A 26,178-nucleotide genomic window follows, 5' to 3' on the forward strand; every position below is an offset into this window, starting at 1 on the left:
AGTGCAGACTTTCTGCCAGAATTCCCTCTGTATTCTGGTTGATTTCCTGCTGATTCTTCTGCAGCAAATCCGACCCATGTGAACATACTCGTTAGCTCCTATATACCACGTTTTGCGTCCTATTGTTTTTTTTAATAGTAACATGTCCTTTGTTTTCTGTAGGCCAAAAATATTGACATAGGGTATTTCTTTTAGAATGAAAGTCAATGGCATGGCGCATAAAAACATATAGCATCCTTACAAAAGTCGTGTGAAATGGACCAACTCATGACGTCAATGATGTCTGTCAAAAAACTGGTGGATGTAGGAAAAATTGGTACAAATGTATCCACTGCCTTGCAATATTTTAAGTCAATGTTGCAGAATTTTTCTTATGGTGGTTTAACAATGTGACGTTTTGAACAATCGACAATATTGATGTGTGAGCCCCATCATGTCTGACCTAGAAAAGCGAAGTGTCACCTACAACCACTAGGTGGTCAGAGACAATGAGGGATTGTTGTTTTAGCAGGGCATGTACAGTGTTCATGGTGTTTCTCAGGCTTTATATATGCGGTTGCATTCCCAGCCTGTGTGCTGCAGTGCCAGGCAGATCTGTATGTAGAGCGTGATCATATGATTGACTTTAGCCCTTTAGGAATGCAAGGTCTATGTTGGTTTCAAGATAAATGACACTTTAGTTTAGCGCTTTCTGCCAATTTAACCATTATTTTCCACCAACGCCGACTCGTTTTCAATATATATGCCAAATTTTAGAAACTTATTTTTATATACTCGCAGTCAGCTGCCAAATGTACAAAATCCTCTGTATTCTATCATTAAAGGGTTATTCCAGACTGAAACATTTGTGGCATATTCACAGGATATTCCATAAATGTCTGATAGATTAGGGTCCCAGCTACCGGGAATTTGCCATAAATGTTTCAGTTGGGAATATTCCTTCAACAGTGACAGAGAAAAATGGGACATCCGCTGCTGTTTGTTCGTGTTGCTATCTCCCTCACATATTTCTCCCACATCAGGAAATGTGTCCGTCATATGATAACAACCTTTATGTTCTGTCCAGGGTAAAAAAAAAATGGCAGCTGCGTCATGTGACCTAACAAAATGCAAGGTAAGGGATTGCAATGTTTTCATTCTGCTATTATTAAGAACCCTCATCACTGGTGCCATCGATGTATGTACTGACTGTGTAATGACAGGGTAGGGAGACACACAGGTGAGCCCTAATCTACCCGCCACTCAGTCCCTGCCTACTTGCAACGACCCGTCCTAATCGACGGGGTACAACTGGGCGATGGTCCCTATGCTCAGTAAGTGCAAGACAGACAAACAGACAAGGGTACACAGAAGCTAGGGAAACGGGGCAGCTGCCCACGGAGACACCGTGAGCAACAAGAGTAGTGAACGAGCCGAGTCAAAACAGGAAGAGAACGAGGTACAAAAACGCTGAGCAGGAGAGTGGTCAGAAAGCCAAGGTCAATAACAAGCAGAGGATGAGTAGTACAAGCAGCAGCAGCAAGCCAGGAAACAAGCATAGAAGAATCACAGGCAAAGGAGGAACAGGAAAGGCAGGTATAAATAGACAGAGGGCGGGAGCTAGCTCCGTCTGGCCAGGCTGTGATAGGCTCTCCCACTCCTAAGCCTGCCATCCTGAGTGGTGGAAGATGGAGTCAGTCTCACAGACATAGGAGCAGGCGCAGACTGATTGCCCACGGGCGTAGACACAGAAGCTGTGTGTGGCAAATCCTTTACAGTACCCCCCCTTTTATGAGGGGCCACCGGACCCTTTCTAGGTGGACCTGGTTTATTGGGGAAACGAAGGTGGAACCTCCTAAGCAATACCCCAGTGTGAACATCCCGAGCGGTTACCCAAGTCCTCTCCTCAGGACCGTATCCTCTTCAAGGACCAGGTACTGGAGGGAGCCTTGGACCATCCTGCTGTCCACAATCTTGGCCACCTCGAATTCTACCCCCTCAGGGGTGAGAACAGGGACCGGAGGTTTCCTCGAGGGAGCCAAGGACGGGGAGCAACGTTTAAGGAGGGAGGCATGAAAGACGTTGTGCACTCGAAAAGACGGGGGCAACTCCAGTCGGAAGGAGACAGGGTTAAGGACTTCAATGACCTTGTACGGCCCTATAAACCGGGGAGCAAACTTTAAGGTGCAAATTTTTAGAAGATAGCCACACCAGATCCCCGACCACAAACAAGGGGTTAGCAGAACGTCTTCTATCTGCCTGAGTCTTTTGTATGCTCTGGGATGCCTCTAGGTTCTTCTGAACCTGGGCCCAGACTGTGCACAGTTCCTGATTAACGACATCTACCTTGGGATTGTTGGAACTACCAGGTGAAACGGAGGAGAACCGTGGATTAAACCCAAAATTACAGAAAAAGGGGGAGACCCCTGACGAGTTACTGACCCGGTTATTAAGGGAAAATTCGGCGAGGGGAATGAATGAGACCCAATCATGTTGACAGTCCGAGATAAAACACCTTAAATATTGTTCTAGAGACTGATTAGTCCTCTCCGTTTGGCCATTAGTTTCAGGATGGAAAGCCGAGGAGAAGGACAGATCAATCTCCAACTTTTTACAGAAGGCTCTCTAAAACAATTAAACAAATTGTACCCCTCTGTCAGAAACAATATTGACGGGAACCCCATGGAGACGCAGGATGTGTTTGACAAACAAGGTAGCTAACGTCTTAGCATTGGGTAGTTTCTTGAGGGGCACAAAGTGGCACATCTTACTGAAGCGGTCTACTACCACCCACACCACCGACTTGCCTTGAGATGGAGGCAAATCGGTGATAAAATCCATGGAGATATGGGTCCAAGGTCTCTGGGGAATGGGCAAAGAACATAGTAAGCCCGCTGGTCGGGACCTGGGTGTCTTGGACCTAGCACAAACCTCATAAGCGGCGACGTAGGCCTTAACGTCTTTAAGCAACCCAGGCCACCAGTAGTTTCTGGCAATGAGGTGCCTGGTACCCAGGATGCCTGGATGGCCAGATAGTGCAAAGTCATGATTTTCCCGAAGTACCCTTAGCCGGAGTTGCAGGGGAACAAACAGCTTGTTCTCATGAAGGTTCCCAGGAGCTGAACCTTGATCAGCCGCAATTTCGGAGACTAAATCAGAATCAATAGAGGAAATGATTATACCTGGAGGCAAAATACAAGCAGGATCTTCCTCTGAAGGAGGGCTGGCCATGAAGCTACGCGACAGTGCGTTAGCCTTAATATTTTTAGACCCAGCCCTATAAGTGACCAAAAAGTTGAATCTGGTAAAAAATAACGCCCATCGAGCTTGTCTCGGGTTTAGCCTCCGGGCAGATTCTAAGAAAACCAGATTCTTGTGGTCGATAAGGACCGTTACCTGGTGCCTAGCCCCCTCCAGGAAGTGGCGCCACTCTTCAAATGCCCATTTAATGGCTAAGAGTTCGCGGTTGCCAATATCATAGTTGCTCTCAGTGGGCGAAAACTTCCTGGAGAAGTAGGCACAGGGACGGAGATGGGTGAGGGACCTGGTACCCTGGGACAAGACAGCACCCACTCCCACCTCGGAGGCGTCAACCTCCACGATGAATGGCTCCATTTGGTTGGGCTGAACCAGCACTGGGGCCGAGATAAAGCACTTCTTAAGGACCTCAAAAGCCTGGACAGCCTCAGGAGGCCAGTGGAGGAGATCAGCACCTTTGCGAGTGAGATCCGTAAGAGGCTTAACGATGACCGAGAAGTTAGCAATAAATCTCCTGTAATAATTAGCGAATCCCAGGAAGCACTGTAACACCTTCAGGGAGGCAGGTTGGACCCATTCCGCCACAGCCTGGACCTTGGCGGGGTCCATGCGGAATTCATGAGGAGTGAGAATTTGACCCAAAAATGGTATCTCTTGCACCCCAAACACACATTTTTCGGTCTCAGCAAACAGTTTGTTTTCCCGAAGGAACTGGAGCACCTTCCTGACATGCTCAATGTGGGAGGACTAGTCCTTGGAATACACCAGTATGTTATCAAGGTACACTACCCTTAGGGAGCTTCGCTCCTGGTACCAAATCGATTGCGCAATCGTATTCTCTATGAGGAGGTAACACTTCGGAGGCCTCTTTAGAGAAAACATCAGCAAAGTCCTGAACAAACTCAGGTAGAGTGTTCACCTCCTCAGTGAGAGAAATAGAATTAACAGAAAAACATGACGTCATGCATTCATTACCCCATTTGGTAAGATCCCCAGTATTCCAGTTAAACGTGGGATTATGCAACTGCAACTAGGGAAGGCCTAAAACCAAATCGGACGATAATCCCTGCATCACCAGTACAGAGCACTGCTCCAAATGCATGGAGCCAACAAGGAGTTCAAAAACAGGGGTATGCTGTGTAAAATAACCATTAGCAAGAGGAGTGGAGTCGATACCCACTACCGGGACAGGTTTAGGCAAATCAATCAATGGCATAGCTAGAGACATAGCAAATTCCACAGACATAATATTAGCAGAAGACCGTGAATTCACGAAGGCACTGCCGGTAGCAGACCTACCACCAAAAGAGACCTGAAAGGGAAGCAAGATTTTATTAGATTTCATCTTTACGGGAAATACCTGTGCGCCCAAGTGACCTCCCCGATGATCACTTAGGCGCGGAAGTTTTCCGGCTGCTTATTCTTACGCCTAGGACAGTTGTTCACTTGATGCTTGTCATCCCCACAGTAGAAGCAGAGACCGTTCTTCTTACGGAACTCTCTACGTTGTTGGAGGGACACGGAGGCCCCGAGTTGCATAGGTACATCCGAGTCTTCCGTGGAAGAACGAAGCAACGGAACCTCGGGAGGCATCATGGGGGAGTCAGAGGAGAAGGCACAAAGACGTCGGTCAAATCGTACCGCTAAAGTCATAACCTGATCTAGGGAGTCAGCAGAGGGATAGCTAACTAGCAGGTCTTTCAGGGCGTTCGACAGACCCAATCTAAACTGGCACCTCAAGGCAGGGTCATTCCACCGAGAAGCTACACACCACTTCCTAAAGTCAGAACAATACTCCTCTACAGGTCTCTTACCCTGACGTAAGGTCACCAGCTGACTCTCGGCAAAGGCAGTCTTGTCAGTCTCGTCATAAATGAGCCCGAGAGCGGAAAATAAAAGATCAACGGAGGAAAGTTCAGGGGCGTCAGGAGCCAAGGAGAAGGCCCATTCTTGGGGCCCGTCCTGGAGCCGGGACATAATTATACCCACCCGCTGGCTCTCGGAACCAGAGGAGTGGGGCTTTAAGCGAAAATAGAGCCTACAACTCTCCCGAAAGGAGAATAAAGTCTTCCGGTCCCCTGAAAACCGGTCAGGCAACTTGAGGTGGGGTTCAAGAGGTGAGGTGAGGGGCACTACCAGGGAAGCATCACGCAGGTTGTCCCTCTGAGCCAGGGCCTGGACCTGTAGGGAGAGGCCCTGCATCTGCTGAGCCAGGGTCTCAAGGGGGTCCATAGATGTGTCAGGGACCAGGGTAGACTAGGTATATGGGCCTGTGATTATGTAATGACAGGGTAGGGAGACAGGTGAGACCTAATCTACCCGCCACTCAGTCCCTGCCTACTTGCAACGGCCCGTCCTAAGCGACGGGGTACATCTGGGCGACGGTCCCTACGCTCAGTAAGTGCAAGACAGACAAACAGACAAGGGTACACAGAAGCTAGGGAAACGGGGCAGCTTCCCACGGAGACACAGTGAGCAACAAGAGTAGTGAACGAGCCGAGTCAAACCAGGAAGAGAACGAGGTACAAAAACGCTGAGCAGGAGAGTGGTCAGAAAGCCAAGGTCAATAACAAGCAGAGGATGAGTAGTACAAGCAGCCGCAGCAAGCCAGGAAACAAGCATAGAAGAATCACAGGCAAAGGAGGAACAGGAAAGGCAGGTATAAATAGACAGAGGGCGGGAGCTAGCTCCGTCTGGCCAGGCTGTGATAGGCTCTCCCACTCCTAAGCCTGCCATCCTGAGTGGTGGAAGATGGAGTCAGTCTCACAGACATAGGAGCAGGTGCAGACTGATTGCCCACGGGCGTAGACACAGAAGCTGTGTCTGGCAAATCCTTTACAGACTGGATATTTTCTTTAATGGGGCTGTCTACTTTTATGTAGATAAAATTGAATCCTTGTGTAATGAAATGTTCTGTAATTTTATAACAAGGTTTTTGTTTCCATTCCCTGCTTTTTAAGACCTCTGAATGCTGACAGGATTTTTTCATGGATTCATATGGAATCCGCATGAGAAGAAAAACTGGCTTCTCGGGCAGAATATAGTGCCTCCTGGCAGCATCATACTGTGGCACACAGTGTCCCTACAGCTTCCATATGCTTTCTCACACCACTCCTACTCATCAGAAGTTTGAGACTTCTACTCCACCTGCTATGTTGAAGTAGATGGACTGCAATGAATCCGTTCCCATTCTCTACATGATGTGACCGCTCTGGTCATACATGTTTTTTATCATATATAGAATCCATAGAGTACAGGGTTATAAACCACCATTCTGCCGGGTAGATCCCACTAATCTATACTTTGAGGCCCTCTGTAATTCACAGCGTCATGTCCTAGTGCCTGGCACGTCCATGCGTGTGCTGCATGCTCCTTTGTAGTTCTCTCTGGTCACGGTAGAGGAACAGGATCTCGGTTTGGGCAGAATGTGTAGACTTGGAGATTATTTCTTCATTCTGCTGTTTACTCTATTTAGTGCATTGCCCCCAGTTGCTAAATCCCATACAAAGTTCATAGATTGTTTGATAGAAACAAGTAGTGTAAGTTAATAAATTAACTGGAGCGCTGTAAGGACTTGTACACGAGGTCAATGGATTTTATGATGGAAATATAAATGTAACGGAGCTTCTTATATACATGGGCGACATATGCAACTCTATGGCTTATAGTTTTACACGTAAAGGCTATATGTTCAGCATATACATTGAGAGATAGTCCTAGCATATAGACCGGATGAACACCCCACCGGGTGTGAACAGAGCCTAAGCTATACATCTTTTTCTAATGAACAATGAATGATAATAATATTTATATCCGGTCATATTCAGGGATATTATCACTATTTTTTACTATGCATAGGATATAAAAATCAAATCCAATAGAGCACATATGCACAGAGTGCGGGCTAGGGTCCAGTACAGCCCGAAGTAAATGTACAATGCAATGCTGTAGACAAAATAACACGGCGCTACATAGTATAATCTGTATATAAAGAAGTATCAGTGAAAAGACAACAGCATTGCTCACCTGGTCAAATTGTGCTGCACCTGCACTATATCGTTGTAGGCATTGATCTGTTCATTAAAATCTGTGCCCGCACCTCTTGTATACCGGCTGCGACATCCTATTGGACCCCCCAATAAGTATTGCTGTGTATTGTACTAGAAATGTAAGAATTACTTGTTGAAGTCCTCTAGTAAGACTAAAAAAAAATGTTTACAAATTAAATACAATTTTTACAAAAAAAAAACATTTTCCCCCTAAATGTATACCAAATATGAACAAAAATAAACATAATTGGTATGGCCGCGTTCGGAAAGGTATTAAATAAATAAAGTTATTTGTCCAACACGGTGAGTAAATGCCGTTGAAAAAAAAACAATACAGCTGGTCACATTGGTTAACTTGACTCTCAAAAGAAACTGTAATAAAAAGTGATCAAAAAGTTTCATGTGCCCAGCAAAAAAAACAAAAAAAAACAGCTCAATCGTGGAAAAATAAAAAGTTATGGCTCTCAAAATGTGGCAAGAAAACGAAATTTGTTAACGTTTTTTTTTATTTTGTAAAAGTAGTATAACTGAAGAAATACTATACCAATTTGGATCGCCGTATTCGTATTGACCCGCAGAATAAAGTTAACATGACATTTATACCGCAGGGCAGCGCCGTATAAACTAAACTAAAAAAAACATGGAGGAAATTCCAGGTTTTTTTTACATCACACTCCACAAAATAATTTAGTTTCTAAAAGTTTCTCAGTACATTATTTGGTACGTTAAATGGTGCCATTGAAAACTACAACTCGTCCTGCAAAAAAAGCTTACATGTCTATGTCAATGGAAAAATTAAAAAAATGATGAATCTTGGAATCGAAAAATAGAAAATGGCTATGGTAGCAGGGGTTAAAATAATTTCAATATATTTTCAGTTATTAAAATCGAACTATTTATTTTCTAGTAACTTCCTAGTATAAATAAACGTATTCATATACTCCATATCAGAAACGGAGCTATAGATCTGCTCAAAGCAGTCAGCTGCAAGATTTCAGAGTCCTGGAGAATTCTGTAAGAAAGTGAATTGTGAAACCCTTCAGCTGTTCGCTCAGTACAGATAATACAAGTATATTAGGAAACGAAAAAATAGCAGTTTTCTAAAATTTTGTGAAGAACACAGATCTAAAGTAAAACTGCCCTTTAGTTACAAAAGTTATTAATTGAAGGGTATGTCAACAAAATGACAGTGCAAATCATCAGGCGCGTAGCTAGGAAAGACAGGGCCTCATAGCAAACTTTTGACTGGGCCCCACCTCCCCTGGGTGCTACACACAGCCCCCCTTGCAGATAGTGTCCCCCTTGTAGATCTTCCCATACAGCCCCCTTGTAAATTGAGCCATACAGCCCCCCTGTAATTTGTGCCATACAGCCCCCCCTGTAGATTGTGCCATACAGCCACCCCTGTAGATTGTGCCATACAGCCCCCCTGTAGATTGTGCCATACAGCCACCCCTGTAGATTGTGCCATACAGCCCCCCCTGTAGACTGTGCCATACAGTCCCCCCTGTAGACTGTGCCGTACAGCCCCCCTGTAGACAGTGCTACACAGCCCCCTGTAGATAGTGTCACCCTACCCCCTATAGATAGTGCCCCCCTTGTAGACCATACCATACAGCCCCCCTTGTATATAGTACCATACAGCCCCTCCTGTAGATAGTTCCCCCCACCTTGCCCTTGTAGATAGTGCCATACAGCCCCCCTGCAGATAGTGCCATACAGCCTTCCCCTTGTAGATAGTGCCACAATGTGTCCCCTTGTAGATAGTGCCCCATCTCCCCCTTGTAGATGGCACCATACAACCCCACTGTAGATAGAGCCATACAGCCCCCTTGCAGATAGTGCCATACAGCCCCCCATGTAGATAGCGCCATACCTCCCTGCTCTGCCATAGTGTTCAAAAGTATCTGCATCCTAAAGATGCAGATACTATTGAATGTTGTGTCGCTGCCGCTGTAGCAGCCATTGCGGTTGCTAGCGGCGCCACCGTGCATGGCTGTGCCTTACTTCGCGGGCTCCGTAGCAGCCGCCATGGCTGCTACAGCAGTAGTTATTCTACTGTACATCATACATTATAGCAAACAAGAATTATTGTTCATCATGTGCATGATAGAAAAAACAGTATACTCAAACATACATTCGGAACAATATTGCATACAAAAATGTACAACGTGGAAATATAAAGAAGCTCGTATCAGCAATATATGTATGAGAATATCCAATATCCTCTTCAAAGGACTCCACTGTGCACACCACAAGATAAACGTAATCCGTTATTCTTTCACACCGCCATGCTGCACTGTTCCGCCTTGTTGGTCCCTCTAGCTCTCCAAGATAAAGGTACAGGGGAAATCCAAGGTGTGAAAGAATGACTGACTAAAAGGACCGGGGTGCCTTTAACTTGGAGAACCAGCGGGACCAGCAAGGCGGAACAATGCAATGCAGGAGCCGGTTAAAAATATAATGCACTGCAATACATAAGTATTGCAGTGTATAGTACCAGTGATCGAACGAACGCTTGTTTAAGTGCCCTAGGGAAACTAAAAAAAACAAAGTAAAAAAGAGATAAACAAAAGTTTTTTTTAAAGAGACTCTGTCACCACATTATAAGTGCCCTGTCTCCTACATAAGAAGATCGGCGCTGTAATGTAGGTGACAGTAATGCTTTTTATTTAAAAAAACTATATTTTTTCACAACGTTAGGAGCGATTTTGGTTTATGCTAATGAGCTTTCTTAATGCCCAAGTGGGCGTACTTTTACTTTCGACCAAGTGGGCGTTGTACAGAGGAGTGTATGATGCTGACCAATCGGCATCATGCACTCCTCTCCATTCATTTACACTGCACTAGCGATATAGATATATCGCTATGTGCAGCCTCATACAGAAGCCCTAACATTACTACAGTGTCCGGATAATGAATACACATGAAATCCAGCCTGGACGTCATGTGTACTCAGAATCCTGACACTTCTGAATCTTTTTTTGTGAGATTCCGGCAAGTGAAACCAAATCTTGCGAGATCACGGAGCTAAACGAGATTTGGTTTCACTTGCCGGAATCTCACAAAAAAAGAGTCAGAAGTGTCAGGATTCTGAGTACACATGACGTCCAGGCTGGATTTCATGTGTATTCATTATCAGGACACTGTAGTAATGTTAGGGCTTGTGTATGAGGCTGCACATAGCGATATATCTATATCGCTAGTGCAGTGTAAATGAATGGAGAGGAGTGCATGATGCTGATTGGTCAGCGTCATGCACTCCTCTGTACAACGCCCACTTGGTCGAAAGTAAAAGTACGCCCACTTGGGCATTAAGAAAGCTCATTAGCATAAACCAAAATCGCTCCTAACGTTGTGAAAAAAGATCGTTTTTTTAAATAAAAAGCATTACTGTCACCTACATTACAGCGCCGATCTCCTTATGTAGGAGACAGGGCACTTATAATGTGGTGACAGAGCCTCTTTAATGTACAAAAGAAGAAAAAAATAAAAAGTTTTAACAAGAAACCCTTTTTCCCATTTTTCTCCTAAAGTAAAAGTTTTTTTAACATAATTAGTATCGCCGCATCCGTAAAACTCCAAACTATTCTAATTTAATGTTATTTAACCCCCCACGGTGAACACACTGTAAAAGAAAAAGCCGCAAGTGATGTTTTTTGGTCCCCTTAGCTCCCCAAAAAAATGGAATAAAAAGTGATCAAAGAGTCGCATGTACCACAATAAAAACGACAGCTCGTGTCGCAAAAAACAAGCGCTCACACCGCTTTTACGGCTGGGTTCACACGTCACGGTCCAAATGCATTTTATGCGAATCGTGGCAAAAAAACGCATTTTGACCACAACCTGAGAGCCCAGCCTACCAAAAAGGGGACAGCGCCCATAATAGAAATATTAATAAAACAAAACCACACACAATTTATATAAACATCCTACTCATCGGAGATAATTATATTCTCGTCTCTTGCTTTTCAGTAAAGATGAAGTCTAGAAGGACATTTCTGAAAGAAGAGGAGGAGGAGGAAGAGGAGGAAGTACGGTTACTTAATACTACAGATGAAGAATACATAAAGAAACCCAGTATATCTCACCATTATACAAGCCAGGTAAGAGAGATGCCACCATATTACATTGGTATTCTCCCCTACAAGCAATGCTCTGTAATATAGTATCAATAAAACCAGATTTCTTTTCCTCTTGGATTCCGTATGGATCTGAGAGAAAAAAAACCTCTGCATGAAATCAAAGGCAAGGTATATAGTTCTGTGAGTGCCGTTTTAGAGCTCCGTACAACACAGAACTTATATGGAGCTATAATACGGCCATGTGCATGAGGCATAAGAGGCCTAAAGGTAGCTGAATAACTGACCGAAAACCTACAATGTCTAATTATTTTTCTTCCACATCTTTGAGTGTTATTGCATCATGTAAAGGGACCATCATATTTACTGCATTATTTTTTTTTATTACTAACAGGTGAAAATATATCTGCTTTATTAATTCCTTCCAGTCCAATATATGACACCCTACTGCAGCAGCCAGGTTCAAAGCCAGCTCTGATCCTGGCTGTTATACACCTTAGATGCCATGGTCAATAGCGGCCACTGCATCTAAGGCTGTTAACATATGTGTCAGGGCCCCGTTCCGACCTTCCTTTGGAGCTTTCTGTCGGAACGGAGCCCTGACTGACACAAACTGAAACCATAGGTTTCCGTTTCCATCACCATATTCATCCCGTCCAAACGACGGAACCCTTGCACAATGAAGACGAACTGAAACCATTGGCACCGGATCCGTCACCATTGAAATTAATATATTATATGCAGGGGCAGACATACCATTGGTGCAACTGAGCTAATGACAACGGCTCACAATTATTGCTGAATTGTTCGGGAGACATAACAGCAGGGTATTCTTTGATCAGCTATTGGAACGTAAGGTGCCCGCATACTGTTCTTCTGAGGTCTATGTCCACCCCTGCTTATATGTACCTCAAAATAGTGTCATTAACCCCTTCCCGCTCCTGGACGTACTATTAAGTTATGGTAGCTGTATCGTTCGCGCTCCATGACCTAATAGTACGTCTCGGGAGTAACGGCCGTTTCGGCCGTCCTCCCGACACATACAGGAGATGTGACAGCTGCTGTCTCGTACAGCAGCTGTCACAGCTCCTACAGCGGGGACCGATCGCTGTGTCCCCGCTGATTAACCCCTTAAAAGCCGCGTTCTATAGAGATCGCGGCTTTTTAGGGGTTAAGCTGCCATCGCCGGCCTGCTACACGATAGCGGCCAGCGATGGTGACTATGGCAACCGGACACCAAACAATGGCGTCCGGTTATGCCATCGACGGAAGCCTAGTGGGTCCTGACAAAGTCAGGCCCCACTATGCTTGCTGTCAGTGAGTAGCTGACAGTTCTAATACACTGCACTACGCATGTAGTGCAGTGTATTAGAATAGCGATCAGGGCCTCCTGCCCTCAAGTCCCCTAGTGGGACAAAGTAATAAAGTAAAAAAAAAGTTAAAGAAAGATGTGTCAAAATAAGAAAATAAAAGTTTTAAAAGTATTAAAAGTAAAAATCCCCCCTTTTCCCTTATCAGTCATTTATTATTAATAAAAATATATAAACAAACAAATAAACTATACATAATTGGTATGGCCGCGTCCGTAACGGCCTGAACTACAAAATTATTTCATTATTTATCCCGCACGGTGAACGCCGTAAAAGAAAATAATAATAAACCGAACCAGAGTCACAATTCTTTGGTCACTTCACCTCCCAAAAAATGGAATAAAAAGAGATTAAAAAGTCGCATGTACCGAAAAATGGTCCTGATCGAAACTACAGTTCGTTACCCAAAAAATAAGTCCTCGCACGGCTTTATTGATTGAAATATAAAAACGTTCTGGCTCTTAGAATAAGGCAACACAAAAAGTGAATGATTGTTTACAAAACTTATTTTATTGTGCAAACGCCATAAGACATAAAAAAAATATAAACATCTGGTATCGCCGTAATCGTATCGCCCCGCAGAATAAAGTGAATATGTCATTTATAGCGCACGGTGGACGCTGTAAAAAAAATAGAATAAAAAAACAATAGTAGAATTGCTGTTTTTTAGTCACCACGCCACCTAAAAAAAGAATAAAAACTGATCAAAAACCGCATGCACCCCAAGAAAACTACAATGGATTCCTCAAGGGGTCTAGTTTCCAAATTGGGGTCACTTTTGGAGGGTTTCCAAAGTTTTGGCACCACAAGACCTCTTCAAACCGGACATGGTGCCTAATAAAAAAGAGGCCTCAAAATCCACTAGGTGCTCCTTTGCTTCGGAGGCCGGTGCTTCAGTCCATTACCGCACTAGGGCCACATGTGGGATATTTCTCAAAACTGCAGAATCTGGGCAATAAATATTGAGTTGCGTTTCTCTGATAAATCCTTTTGTGTTATAAAAAAAATGGTATAAAGAGGATTTTCTGACAAAAAAAATATGTAAATTTCACCTCTACTTTGCTCTAAATTTCTGTGAAACACATAAAGGGTTCATAAACTTTCTAAATGCTGTTGTGAATACTTTGAGGGGTCTAGTTTCTAAAATGGGGTATTTGATAGGGGTTTCTAATATATGGGCCCCTCAAAGCAACTTCAGAACTGAACTGTAACCTAAAAAAATAAATAAATGAGGCAATACTTCGCTTCTTACATTATACTGATAATGAGCCGTGCCCACCCCGAGATCACCCCAGTTTTGACCGTTTGTATAAACGGAGACCCCTATTAGACCGTTTCAGTGCCCGGTTTTCCCCAGCATACACCCCCAGTAAGTGTATTTCTATTGATGAGTCCCTGGTACATTTTAAAGGGAGGGTTCAATTCCGCGAGTACCTGCCGGGTAAGATGGCAAGGTATGGCGTGAAGATGTATAAGCTGTGAGAGTGCATCAGGGTATACCTACAGGTTTAGGATATATGAAGGAAAGGCCACCCCCAAACCAGACTGCATCCTGGACTACAATAGGTACATGGGAGGGATGGACTTGTCAGATCAAATCCTGAAGCCCTACAGCGCCATGCGGTGTGGTATAAGAAGCTGGCAGTGCACATCATACAGATGGCATTGTACAATGCGTACGTGCTACGTCGATGTGCAGTCCAGACGGGAACTTTCCTGGAATTTCAAGAGGTGATTATCAAGAACCTAATCTTTAGAGACCAAGAAGCATCCAGTACTTCTGGAAGCGGGGCCACACACATCTTACCAGGGCGGCAACACTTTCCAGGAGAAGTTCCCCAAACTGGCAAGAAGGGAAAAAGTCAAAAGAGGTGCAAAGTCTGCTATAAGAGGGCAATAAGGGATGACACAATATATCAATGTGACACGTGTCCTGAATAACCAGAGCTCTGTATGAAAGAGTGTTTTAAAATTTATCATACATCCCTTGGTTTATAATTTACCCCAATTTTACTTACCCTGATGCACTCCACACAGCTTATCCCCCCTCGTCTTTCCCTTCTGAGCCCTGCCGTGTGCCCAGGCAGCTGATAACAGCCACATGTAGGGTATTGCCATACCCGGGAGAACCCACATTACAGTTTATGGGGTGTAGGTCTCTGGTCAAAATGCTCACTACACCTCTAGATGAATGCCTTAAGGGTGTCGTTTTTAAAACGGGGTCACTTCTTGCGGGTTTCAACTGTACTGGTACCTCAGGTGCTTCTGCATACATGACTTCGCACTAGAAAATCCCCAGTAGGCCAAATGGTGGTCCTTTCCTTCTGAGCCCTCCCATGGGCCCAAACGGCAGTTTATCACCATAAATGGGGTATTGCTGAACTCAGGACAAATTGCGCAACAGAATGGGGTATTTTGTTTCTTGTGAAAATATGAAATTTTCAGCCAAAACTACATATTATTTGAAAAAAATAATTTTGTTTTAATTCCCAGCCCAATTCAAATAAGTTCTGTGAAAAAACTATGGGGTCAAAATGGTCACAACACCCATAAATGAATTCCTTGAAGGGTGTAGTTTCCAAAATGGGGTCACTTTTGGTGGGTTTCCATTGCTTTGATACCTCTGGGGCTCTGCAAATGCGACATGGCACCCGAAAACCAATCCAGCAAAATCTGGACTCCAACAAACACATAGCACTCCTTTCCTTCTGAGCCCTCCCAGGGGCCCAAACGGCAGTTTATCACCACAAATGGGGTATTGCCGCACTAAGGACAAATTGGGCAACAAAATTGGGTATTTTGTTCCCTGTGAAAATAAGAAATTTTGATCACAAATGACATTTTATTGGAAAAAATTAAATTTTTTTCATTTCACAGCCCAATTCAAATACATGCTGTGAAAAAACTGTGCTGTCAAAAAGGTAACAACAACCATAAATGAATTCCTTGAGGGGTGTAGTTTCCAAAATGGGGTCACTATTGGGGGATTCCTACTGTTTTGGCACCTCAACACCTTTTCAAACCTGGCATGCTGCCTAAAATATATTCTAATAAAAAAGAGGCCTCAGAATGCACTAGGTGCTTCTTTGCTTCTGGGGCTTGTATTTTATTCCACGAGCGCACTAGAGCCACATGTGGGACATTTTTAAAAACTGCAGAATCTGGACAATACATATTTAGTAGTGTTTCTCTGGTAAAACCTTCTGTGTTACAGAAAAAAAAATGAATAAAATGTGAAATTCAGCAAGAAAAATTAAATTTGCAAATTTCACCTCCACTTTGCTTTAATTCCTGTGAAATGCCTGAAGGGTTAAAAAACTTTCTAAATGCTGTTTTGAATACTTTGAGGGGGTCTAGTTTTTAAAATGGGGTGTTTTATCAGGGTTTCTAATACATAGGCCCCTCAAAGCCACTTCAGAACTCAAGAGGTACCTTAAAAAAAAGGCTTTTGAAATTTTCTTAAAAATATGAGAAATTGCTGTTTATGTTCTAAGCCTTGTAACGTCCAAGAAAAATAAAATAATGTTCAAAAAACGATGCCAATCTAAAGTAGACATATGGGAAATGTGAACTAGTAACTATTTTGGGTGGTATAACCGTCTGTTTTACAAGCAGATGCATTTAAATTCTGAAAAATGCTATTTTCTCAAAATTTTCTCAAAATTTTGCAATTTTTCACCAATAAACACTGAATATATCGACCAAATTTTACCACGATCATGAAGCCCAATGTGTCATGAGAAAACAATCTCAGAATCGCTTGGATAGGTTTAAGCATTCCGACGTTATTACCACATAAAGTGAAATATGTCAGATTTAAAAAATGGGCTCTGAGCCTTAACCCCTTCCCGCTCCTGGACGTACTATTACGTCATGGCAGCTGTATCGTTCGCGCTCCATGACCTAATAGTACGTCTCGGGAGTAACAGCCGTTTCGGCCGTCCTCCCGACACATACAGGAGCTGTGACGCTGCTGTCTCGTACAGCAGCTGTCACAGCTCCTACAGCGGGGACCGATTGCTGTGTCCCCGCTGATTAACCCCTTAAAAGCCGCGTTCTATAGAGATCGCAGCTTTTTAGGGGTTAAGCTGCCATCGCCGGCCTGCTACGCGATAGCGGCCGGCGATGGTGACTATGGCAACCGGACACCAAACAATGGCGTCCGGCTATGCCATAGACGGAAGCATAGTGGGTCCTGACAACGTCAGGACCCACTATGCTCGCTGTCAGTGAGTAGCTGACAGTTCTAATACACTGCACTACGCATGTAGTGCAGTGTATTAGAATTGCGATCAGGGCCTCCTGCCCTCCAGTCCCCTAGTGGGACAAAGTAATACAGTAAAAAAAAAGTTAAAAGAAGTTGTGTAAAAATAAGAAAATAAAAGTTTTAAAAGTATTAAAAGTAAAAATCCCCCTTTTTCCCTTATCAGTCATTTATTATTAATAAAAATATATAAACAAACAAATAAACTATACATAATTGGTATCGCCGCGTCCGTAACGGCCTGAACTACAAAATTATTTCATTATTTATCCCGCACGGTGAACGCCGTAAAAGAAAATAATAATAAACCGTACCACAACAACAATTGTTTGGTCACTTCATCTCCCAAAAAATGGAATAAAAAGAGATCAAAAAGTCGCATGTACCTAAAAATGGTACTGATGGAAACTACAGTTCGTTACGCAAAAAATAAGTCCTCGCACGGCTTTATTGATTGAAAAATAAAAACGTTATGGCTCTTAGAATAAGGTAACACAAAAAGTGAATGATTGTTTACAAAACGTATTTTATTGTGCAAACGCCATAAGACATAAAAAAAAACTATAAACATCTGGTATCGCCGTAATCGTATCGCCCCGCAGAATAAAGTGAATATGTCATTTATAGCGCACGGTGCACGCAGTAAAAAAAAAGAATAAAAAAACAATAGTAGAATTGCTGTTTATTAGTCACCACGCCACCTAAAAATAGAATAAAAACTGATCAAAAAGTCGCATGCAACCCAAGAAAACTACAATGAATTCCTCAAGGGGTCTAGTTTCCAAATTGGGGTCACTTTTGGGGGGTTTCCAATGTTTTGGCACCACAAGACCTTTTCAAACCGGACATGGTGCCTAATAAAAAAGAGGCCTCAAAATCCACTAGGTGCTCCTTTGCTTCTGAGGCCGGCGCTTCAGTCCATTACCGCACTAGGGCTACATGTGGGATATTTCTCAAAACTGCAGAATCTGGGCAATACGTATTAAGTTGCGTTTCTGTGATAAATCATTTTGTGTTATAAAAAAAATGGTATAAAGAGGATTTTCTGACAAAAAAAAATGTAAATTTCACCTCTACTTTGCTCTAAATTTCTGTGAAACACCTAAAGGGTTCATAAACTTTCTAAATGCTGTTGTGAATACTTTGAGGGGTCTAGTTTCTAAAATGGCATATTTGATAGGGGTATCTAATATATAGGCCACTCAAAGCCACTTCAGAACTGAACTGGAACCTAAAAAAATAAATAAATGAGGCAATACTTCGCTTCTTACATTATACTGATAAGGAGCCGTGCCCACCCCGAGATGACCCCAGTTTTGACCGTTTGTATAAACGGAGACCCCTATTAGACCGTTCCAGTGCCCGGTTTTCCCAAGCATACACCCCCGAGAAGTGTATTTCTATTGATGAGTCCCTGGTACATTTTAAAGGGAGGGTTCAATTCCGGGAGTACCTGCCGGGTAAGAGGGCAAGGTATGGCGTGAAGATGTATAAGCTGCGAGAGTGCATCCGGGTATACCTACAGGTTTATGCTATATGAAGGAAATGCCACCCCCAAACCAGACTGCATCCTGGACTACAATAGGTACATGGGAGGTGTGTACTTGTCAGATCAAATCCTGAAGCCCTACAGCGCCATGCGGTGTGGTATAAGAAGCTGGCCGTGCACATCATACAGATGCCATTGTACAATGCGTACGTGCTACGTCGATGTGCAGTCCAGACGGGAACTTTCCTGGAATTTCAAGAGGTGATTATCAAGAACCTAATCTTTAGGGACCAAGAAGGGGGGGCACCCAGTACTTCTGGAAGCGGAGACACACGCATCGTACCAAGGCGGCAACACTTTCCAGGAGAAGTTCCCCAAACTGGCAAGAAGGGAAAAAGTCAAAAGAGGTGCAAAGTCTGCTATAAGAGGGCGATAAGGGATGACACAATATATCAATGTGACACGTGTCCCGAATAACCAGAACTCTGTATGAAAGTCAGTTTTAAAATTTATCATACATCCCTTGGTTTATAATTTACCCCAATTTTACTTATCCTGATGCACTCCGCACAGCTTATCCCCCCTCGTCTTTCCCCTCTGAGCCCTGCTGTGTGTCCAGGCAGCTGATAACAGCCACATGTAGGGTATTGCCATACCCGGGAGAACCCACATTACAGTTTATGGGGTGTAGGTCTCTGGTCAAAATTCTCAGTACACCTCTAGATGAATGCCTTAAGGGTGTAGTTATTAAAACGGGGTCACTTCTTGCGGGTTTCAACTGTACTGGTACCTCAGGTGCTTCTGCATACATGACTTCGCACTAGAAAATCCCCAGTAGGCCAAATGGTGGTCCTTTCCTTCTGAGCCCTCCCATGGGCCCAAACGGCAGTTTATCACAACAAATGGGGTATTGCGGCACTCAGAACAAATTGCGCAACAGAATGGGCTTTTTTGTTTCTTGTGAAAATAAGAAATTTTCAGCCAAAACTACATACTATTTGAAAAAAATAATTTTGTTTTCATTCCCAGCCCAATTCAAATAAGTTCTGTGAAAAAACTATGGGGTCAAAATGGTCACAACACCCATAAATGAATTCCTTGAGTTTAGTTTCCAAAATGGGGTCACTTCTGGTGGGTTTCCATTGCTTTGATACCTCTGGGGCTCTGCAAATGCGACATGCCACCCGAAAACCAATCCAGCAAAATCTGGACTCCAAAGAACACACAGCGCTCCTTCCCTTCTGAGGCCTCCCATGGGCCCAAACGGCAGTTTATTGCCACAAATGGGGTATTGCTGCACTCAGGAGAAATTGGGCAACAAAAGTGAGTATTTTGTTCCCTGTGAAAATAAGAAATGTTGATAAAAAATTACATCTTATTGGAAAAAATGTCATTTTTTTAATGTCACAGCCCAATTGAAATAGGTGCTGTGAAAAAACTGTGTGGTCAAAATGCTAACAACAACCATAAATGAATTCCTTGAGGGGTGTAGTTTCCAAAATGGGGTCACTTCTGGTGGGTTTCCATTGCTTTGATACCTCTGAGGCTCTGCAAATGCGACATGGCACCCGAAAACCAATCCAGCAAAATATGGACTCCAACAATCATATAGCGCTCCTTTCCTTCTGAGCCCTCCCATGGGCCCAAACGGCAGTTTATCACCACAAATCGGGTATTGCCACACTAAGGACAAATTGGGCAACAAAATGGGGTATTTTGTTCCCTGTGAAAATAAGAAATTTTGATCACAAATTACATTTTATTGGAAAAAATGACATTTTTTTCATTTCACAGCCCAATTCAAATACGTGCTGTGAAAAAACTGTGCGGTCAAAATGGTAACAACAACCATAAATGAATTCCTTGAGGGGTGTAGTTTCCAAAATGGGGTCACTATTGGGGGATTCCTACTGTTTTGGCACCTCAACACCTCTTCAAACCTGGCATGCTGCCTAAAATATATTCTAATAAAAAAGAGGACTCAAAATGCACTAGGTGCTTCTTTGCTTCTAGGGCTTGTGTTTTAGTCCACGAGTGCAGTAAGGCCACATGTGGGACATTTCTAAAAACTGCAGAATCTGGACAATACATATTTAGTAGTGTTTCTCTGGTAAAACCTTCTGTGTTACAGAAAAAAAATTAATAAAATTGAAATTCAGCAAGAAAAATGAAATTTGCAAATTTCACCTCCACTTTGATTTAATTCCTGTGAAATGCCTGAAGGGTTAAAAAACGTTCTAAATGCTGTTTTGAATACTTTGAGGGGTCTAGTTTTTAAAATGGGGTGTTTTATCAGGGTTTCTAATACATAGGCCCCACAAAGCCACTTCAGAACTCAAGAGGTACCTTAAAAAAAAGGCTTTTGAAATTTTCTTAAAAATATGAGAAATTGCTGTTTATGTTCTAAGCCTTGTAACGTCCAAGAAAAATAAAATAATGTTCAAAAAACGATGCCAATCTAAAGTAGACATATGGGAAATGTGAACTAGTAACTATTTTGGGTGGTATAACCGTCTGTTTTACAAGCAGATGCATTTAAATTCTGAAAAATGCTATTTTCTCACAGTTTTCTCAAAATTTTGCAATTTTTCACCAATAAACACTGAATATATCGACCAAATTTTACCACGAACATGAAGCCCAATGTGTCATGAGAAAACAGTCTCAGAATCGCTTGGATAGGTTTAAGCATTCCGACGTTATTACCACATAAAGTGAAATATGTCAGATTTGAAAAATGGGCTCTGAGCCTTAAGGCCAAAACTAGGCTGCGTCCTTAAGGGGTTACATATGCAACTCGTTCTGCAAAAAACAAGCCCTCACGTGACCATGTTGATGGAAAAAACAACAGTTATGGCTTTTGTAACGAGATGATGAAAAAAATGATAAGAAATTTCCATGATTTTAACTAGCTGCTTCTTAAGGGGTTACCCTGGAATTTTCACATTTTGTAGAAGAGCATAAAATAATAAACCAACAGATATTCACCCTTTGAAACACCCCTCCACTCCAGCCGTGATACCCTGATTGCCCCGGCCGCCGCTCCGATCCCGCAGCATTAAAGTGACGTTTAGGGTCACCTGCCGCTGCAGTCAATTACTGGCCTAAGTGGTCATGTGCCGTTCATGACAGGCCAGCGATTGGTTGCAGTGACACGTGACTGATTAACGACCCGTGATCGCAGCCAGAGCATCCGGGACCAGACTAGCAGCGAACAGGGTGTCATCGCTGGAGTGGGTGGCGTTTTAAAGGGCGAGTAACATTTAGTTCATTATTTTATACCCACTATTCTCCTGAAAAATTAGAAAACTCCCAGATAACCCACTAAATTTACTAACTGTTGTTAAAGGTGTTGTCAGGAACAATAGGGGAAACTTATAAAGAAAAATGTGCCAGAATTAGGATGCATATTGTGCCAAAAAAGTGCAGGCGAACACCAATAGGCATACCTTGATCGCTTTGAAAGATGTCTAAAAAATAGACACAAGAATTTATCAACGATGTGTTTTAACCCTGAGGTGGCCTATAGAAGAGAAAAGTGTATGATACATATGTTGAGGGTTGTCACGATACCAGAATCTGGATTTCGATACCGATACTTAGAGCAGTATTGCGATAGTCGATACCAAAACGATATTTGCCAACAATAAAAAAAAACTGAAAAATATAAAGTCCTTCCATTTTCTGATGTAAGGCTCAGGGGGTTATGAATTTAGTACCTCCATATGCCTCACATTAATAGTAATTAACCCCATCATATACCTCACATTAACCCAATGTTGCCCATTACAACTGTGAGCAAGGTTCTTGATTGGATCACTTACTATAATGATTATAGTGGGCCTCATTGGGTTAATGTGTGAGGGAAATGATGTGGTTAATTCACATGGCTGGGTTTCGGTGCATGAGATATTTCGCCCGCTTTTCCTGGATCAACATAGTTCAGAAAGCCGGGCTCTTGTACTGAAAACATGATTACACTACAGGACTGTATTCCCGCGGGGAGGCAGTGACTCACCGCAGCATGGATGACTATGATGCTAGGAGCCCGGCTTTCTGAACTATGTTGGATCCAGGAAAAGCGGGCGACATACGGTCTGTATCTCAAGCACCGAACACAGCCATGTGAATTAACCACATCATAAACCCAATGGTGCCCATTATAATCATTATAGTAAGTGATCCCATCAAGTACCTTGCTCACAGTTGTAATGGGCAACATTGAGTACATTTGTGAGGTACACGATGGGGTTAATTACTATTCATGTGAGGCACATGGAGGTACTAAATTCATTGGCGAGCATGGGGAAATTTAGTTGTGATGGCTCCTTGCTCCAGCATTCATTCTGCCGTGAGCGGCTCGGCGCAGACAGGCGCAATGTAGTAAACGTCATCGCGCCTGTCTGCACCGAGTCACTTACAGCACAGACCGGAGGAGAAGGATCCTCTACCCGTCGTGGGAACGGGAATAGGTCAGTAATTATGTTATTATTTTTCTTTTAGGCACTATGGGGCATTACTGGGTAGGAAAGGGGGGCTGATATGGTGGCTGCTATAGGAGCATTTTACTATATGGGACGGCATCAGTGGCGTAACTAACGCTGTAGGAGCCGTAACGGCTGCTACAGGGCCCGCGGCATGAGGGGGCCCGTGTCGCCCGCCGGCACGGGCTCCCACCATGGCCGGAGGCTCTGCTAGCTGCCGCTATGGCTACTACAGCGCGACGCCACTAAACACTATGGCAGAGCAGGGAGGTACCTCCCCGCTCTTCCATTAAAGGGGTTGTTCCTACAAAAGACATGTATCCCCTATCCACAGGATAGGGGATACATGTGTGATCGCTTGCAGCGATAGGGAGAACGGGGGACCGAAAGTCCCCTGAAGTTCTCCATCACAAACCTCGGACTTCCGGGGTCTGTGTCGGCAGCTCCGTAGAAATGAATGGAGCGCCGGTCGCGCTTGTGCGCATGTGTGACCAGCGCTCCTTTCATTTTTAGTGAGCTGCGCAGACGCCGGAAGTCAGAGGTTAGTCATGGAGAACTTGGGGGGACTTTCGGTCCCCCGTTCTCCCTATCGCTGCCAGCGATCACACATGTATCCCCTATCCTGTGGATAGGGGATACATGTATTTTGTAGGACACACTATAGGTCAGATTTTTTTGGGGGGCTTGTTGCTGTATGGCGTTACCTACAGGGGGGGGGCTGTATGGCGTTACCTACAGGGGGGCTGTATAGCGTTACCTACAGGGGGGGCTGTATGGCGTTATTTACAGGGGTGGCTGTATGTCGTTTTCTACAGGGGGGCTGTATGGCTTTATCTACAGAGGGGCTGTATGGCGTTATTTACAGGGGGGGCTGTATGGCGTTCTCTACAGGGGGGGCTGTATGGCGTTCTCTACAGGGGGGCTGTATGACGTTATCTACAGGGGCTGTATGGCATTCTCTACAGGGGGGGCTGTATGGCGTTGTCTACAGGTGGGGGCTGTATGGCGTTCTCTAGTGGGGGCTGTATGGCGTTATCTACAGAGGGGATGTATGGCGTTATCTACAGGGGGGCTGTATGGCGTTATCTACAGGGGGGGGGCTGTAAAAAAGGCACTATCTACAGGGGGGGGGGGTTGTGTGACACCCAGGGGAGGGGGGCCCCAGTCAAAAGTTTGCTATGGGGCCCAGTCTTTCCTAGTTACGCCCCTGGACGGCATTATACTGTCTGGAGGGGTGGCATTATACTGTGTGGGGGGCAGCTATGGGGGCATTATAATATGGGGACAGCTATGGATGGCATTATACTGCGGGGGCAGCTACAGATGGAATTATAATGTGGGGGCAGCAATGGGCGGCATTATACTGTGGGGACAGCCATGGGTGGCATTATACTGTAGTGGCATTATACTGTGGGGACAGTTATGGGGGCATTATACTGTGGGGACAGCTATGGGGGCATTATACTGTGGGGGCAGCTATGGGCGGCATACTGTGGTGGCATTATACTGTGCGGACAGCTATGGATGGCATTATGCTGTGGGGGCAGCTATGGGGGCATTATACTGTGGGGGCAGCTATGGGGGGCATTATACTGTGGGGGCAGCTATGGGGGGCATTATACTGTGTGAGGTGCAACTAGGGGGTGCATTATACTGTATGGGGGCATCTGTGTGGGCATTATACTGTATGGGACATCTGTGTGGGCATTATACTGTATGGGGGCATCTATGGGTCAGTATACTGAATGGGAGCATTATAATGTATGGTGGCAGCTATGGGGGCATTATACTTTGTGGGGGGCACTATTGGAGCATGATACTGTGTGGGCTGAACCGGGTGTGTAGAGGCGGTGTTTTGGTGGGATTAGAGGCATGGTTTAAAAGAAAAAAAATTGACGCTGCGTGCCGCATCGATTGTCCCTCTTTGTGATACTTGAAAGTATAGCACTGTCTACAGGGAGGGATGTATAGCACTGTATGGGGAAGCTGTATAGCCCTATCTACAGGGGGTGCTGTATAGCACTCTACATGGGGGCGCTGTATAGCACGTTCTACAGGGGGCGCTGTATAACACTGTACAGGGGGCGCTATATAGCACTGTCTACAGGAGGGGGCTGTATGGCACTATTTACAGAGGGGCACTATCTACAAGGGCGGACTGTGTGTGGCACCCAGGGGATGGGGGCCCAGTCTCCCTCTCCCGTCTCCCTCTCTTTCCCGCATCCCGTCTCCCTCTCTTTCCCGCATGTGATGTACAGTGGACTGCTGAAGACCTGACCAAACTCCTCTTGACTTAGTTGCCTCTCCTTAGCAAACAGCCAACCCAGCTCTGGTCACTGAGTGAGTAAGGCTAGCTAAGATTTGCCCACCAGGATTGGACACCTAGGGGCCCCACTAGCAGACGTGGACTGAATTAATAGGGGCTGATATGACCAAGGCTAAGCGTTCTGTAGAGGCTGACAGATCCTCTTTACTAAACTACATGAGAGAGCTGACAGCTCCTCTATACTACACCACACAGGAGAGCTGACACATCCTCTATACTACACCACACAGGAGAGCTGACAGATCCTCTATACTACACCACTCAGGAGAGCTGACATATCCTCTATACTACACCACACAGGGGAGCTGACAGATCCTCTATACTACACCTCACAGGAGAGCTGACATATCCTCTATACTACACCACACAGGGGAGCTGACAGCTCCTCTATACTACACCACACAGGAGAGCTGACACATCCTCTATACTACACCACACAGGAGAGCTGACAGATCCTCTATACTACACCACACAGGAGAGCTGACCGCTCCTCTATACTACACCACACCGGAGAGCTGACCTCCTCTATACTACACCACACAGGAGAGCTGACATATCCTCTATACTACACCACACAGGAGAGCTGACCTCCTCTATACTACACCACACCGGAGAGCTGACCTCCTCTATACTACACCACACAGGAGAGCTGACATATCCTCTATACTACACCACACAGGAGAGCTGACACATCCTCTATACTACACCACACAGGAGAGCTGACATATCCTCTATACTACACCACACATGAGAGCTGACCGCTTTACTATACTACACCACACAAGAGAGCTGACAGATCCCCTATACTACACCACGCAGGAGAGCTGACAGCTCCTCTATACTACACCACACAGGAGAGCTGACCTCCTCTATACTA

At 44.4% G+C, this 26,178-nt stretch overlaps 1 protein-coding gene across 4 annotated transcripts in view; it reads left to right on the forward strand.

Annotated features, from left to right (window-relative positions):
* Positions 1–26,178, forward strand: part of ATP7B (ATPase copper transporting beta) — a 127,516-nt gene that overhangs the window by 21,295 nt on the left and 80,043 nt on the right. For 2 of the 4 annotated variants that reach the window (XM_075851769.1, XM_075851768.1), the window contains exon 2: positions 11,262–11,392. In XM_075851769.1, coding sequence (XP_075707884.1) covers positions 11,267–11,392 — 126 coding nt within the window. In that variant the 5' untranslated portion in view covers positions 11,262–11,266. Of the gene's footprint in view, positions 1–1,064; positions 1,115–11,261; positions 11,421–26,178 lie in introns of those variants that run through there. The other 2 variants (XM_075851770.1, XM_075851766.1) reach the window with 2 other exon arrangements.

The sequence above is a fragment of the Rhinoderma darwinii genome, chromosome 2 (genome assembly GCF_050947455.1).
Source record: "Rhinoderma darwinii isolate aRhiDar2 chromosome 2, aRhiDar2.hap1, whole genome shotgun sequence".
Classification (NCBI taxonomy): Eukaryota; Metazoa; Chordata; class Amphibia; order Anura; family Rhinodermatidae; genus Rhinoderma; species Rhinoderma darwinii.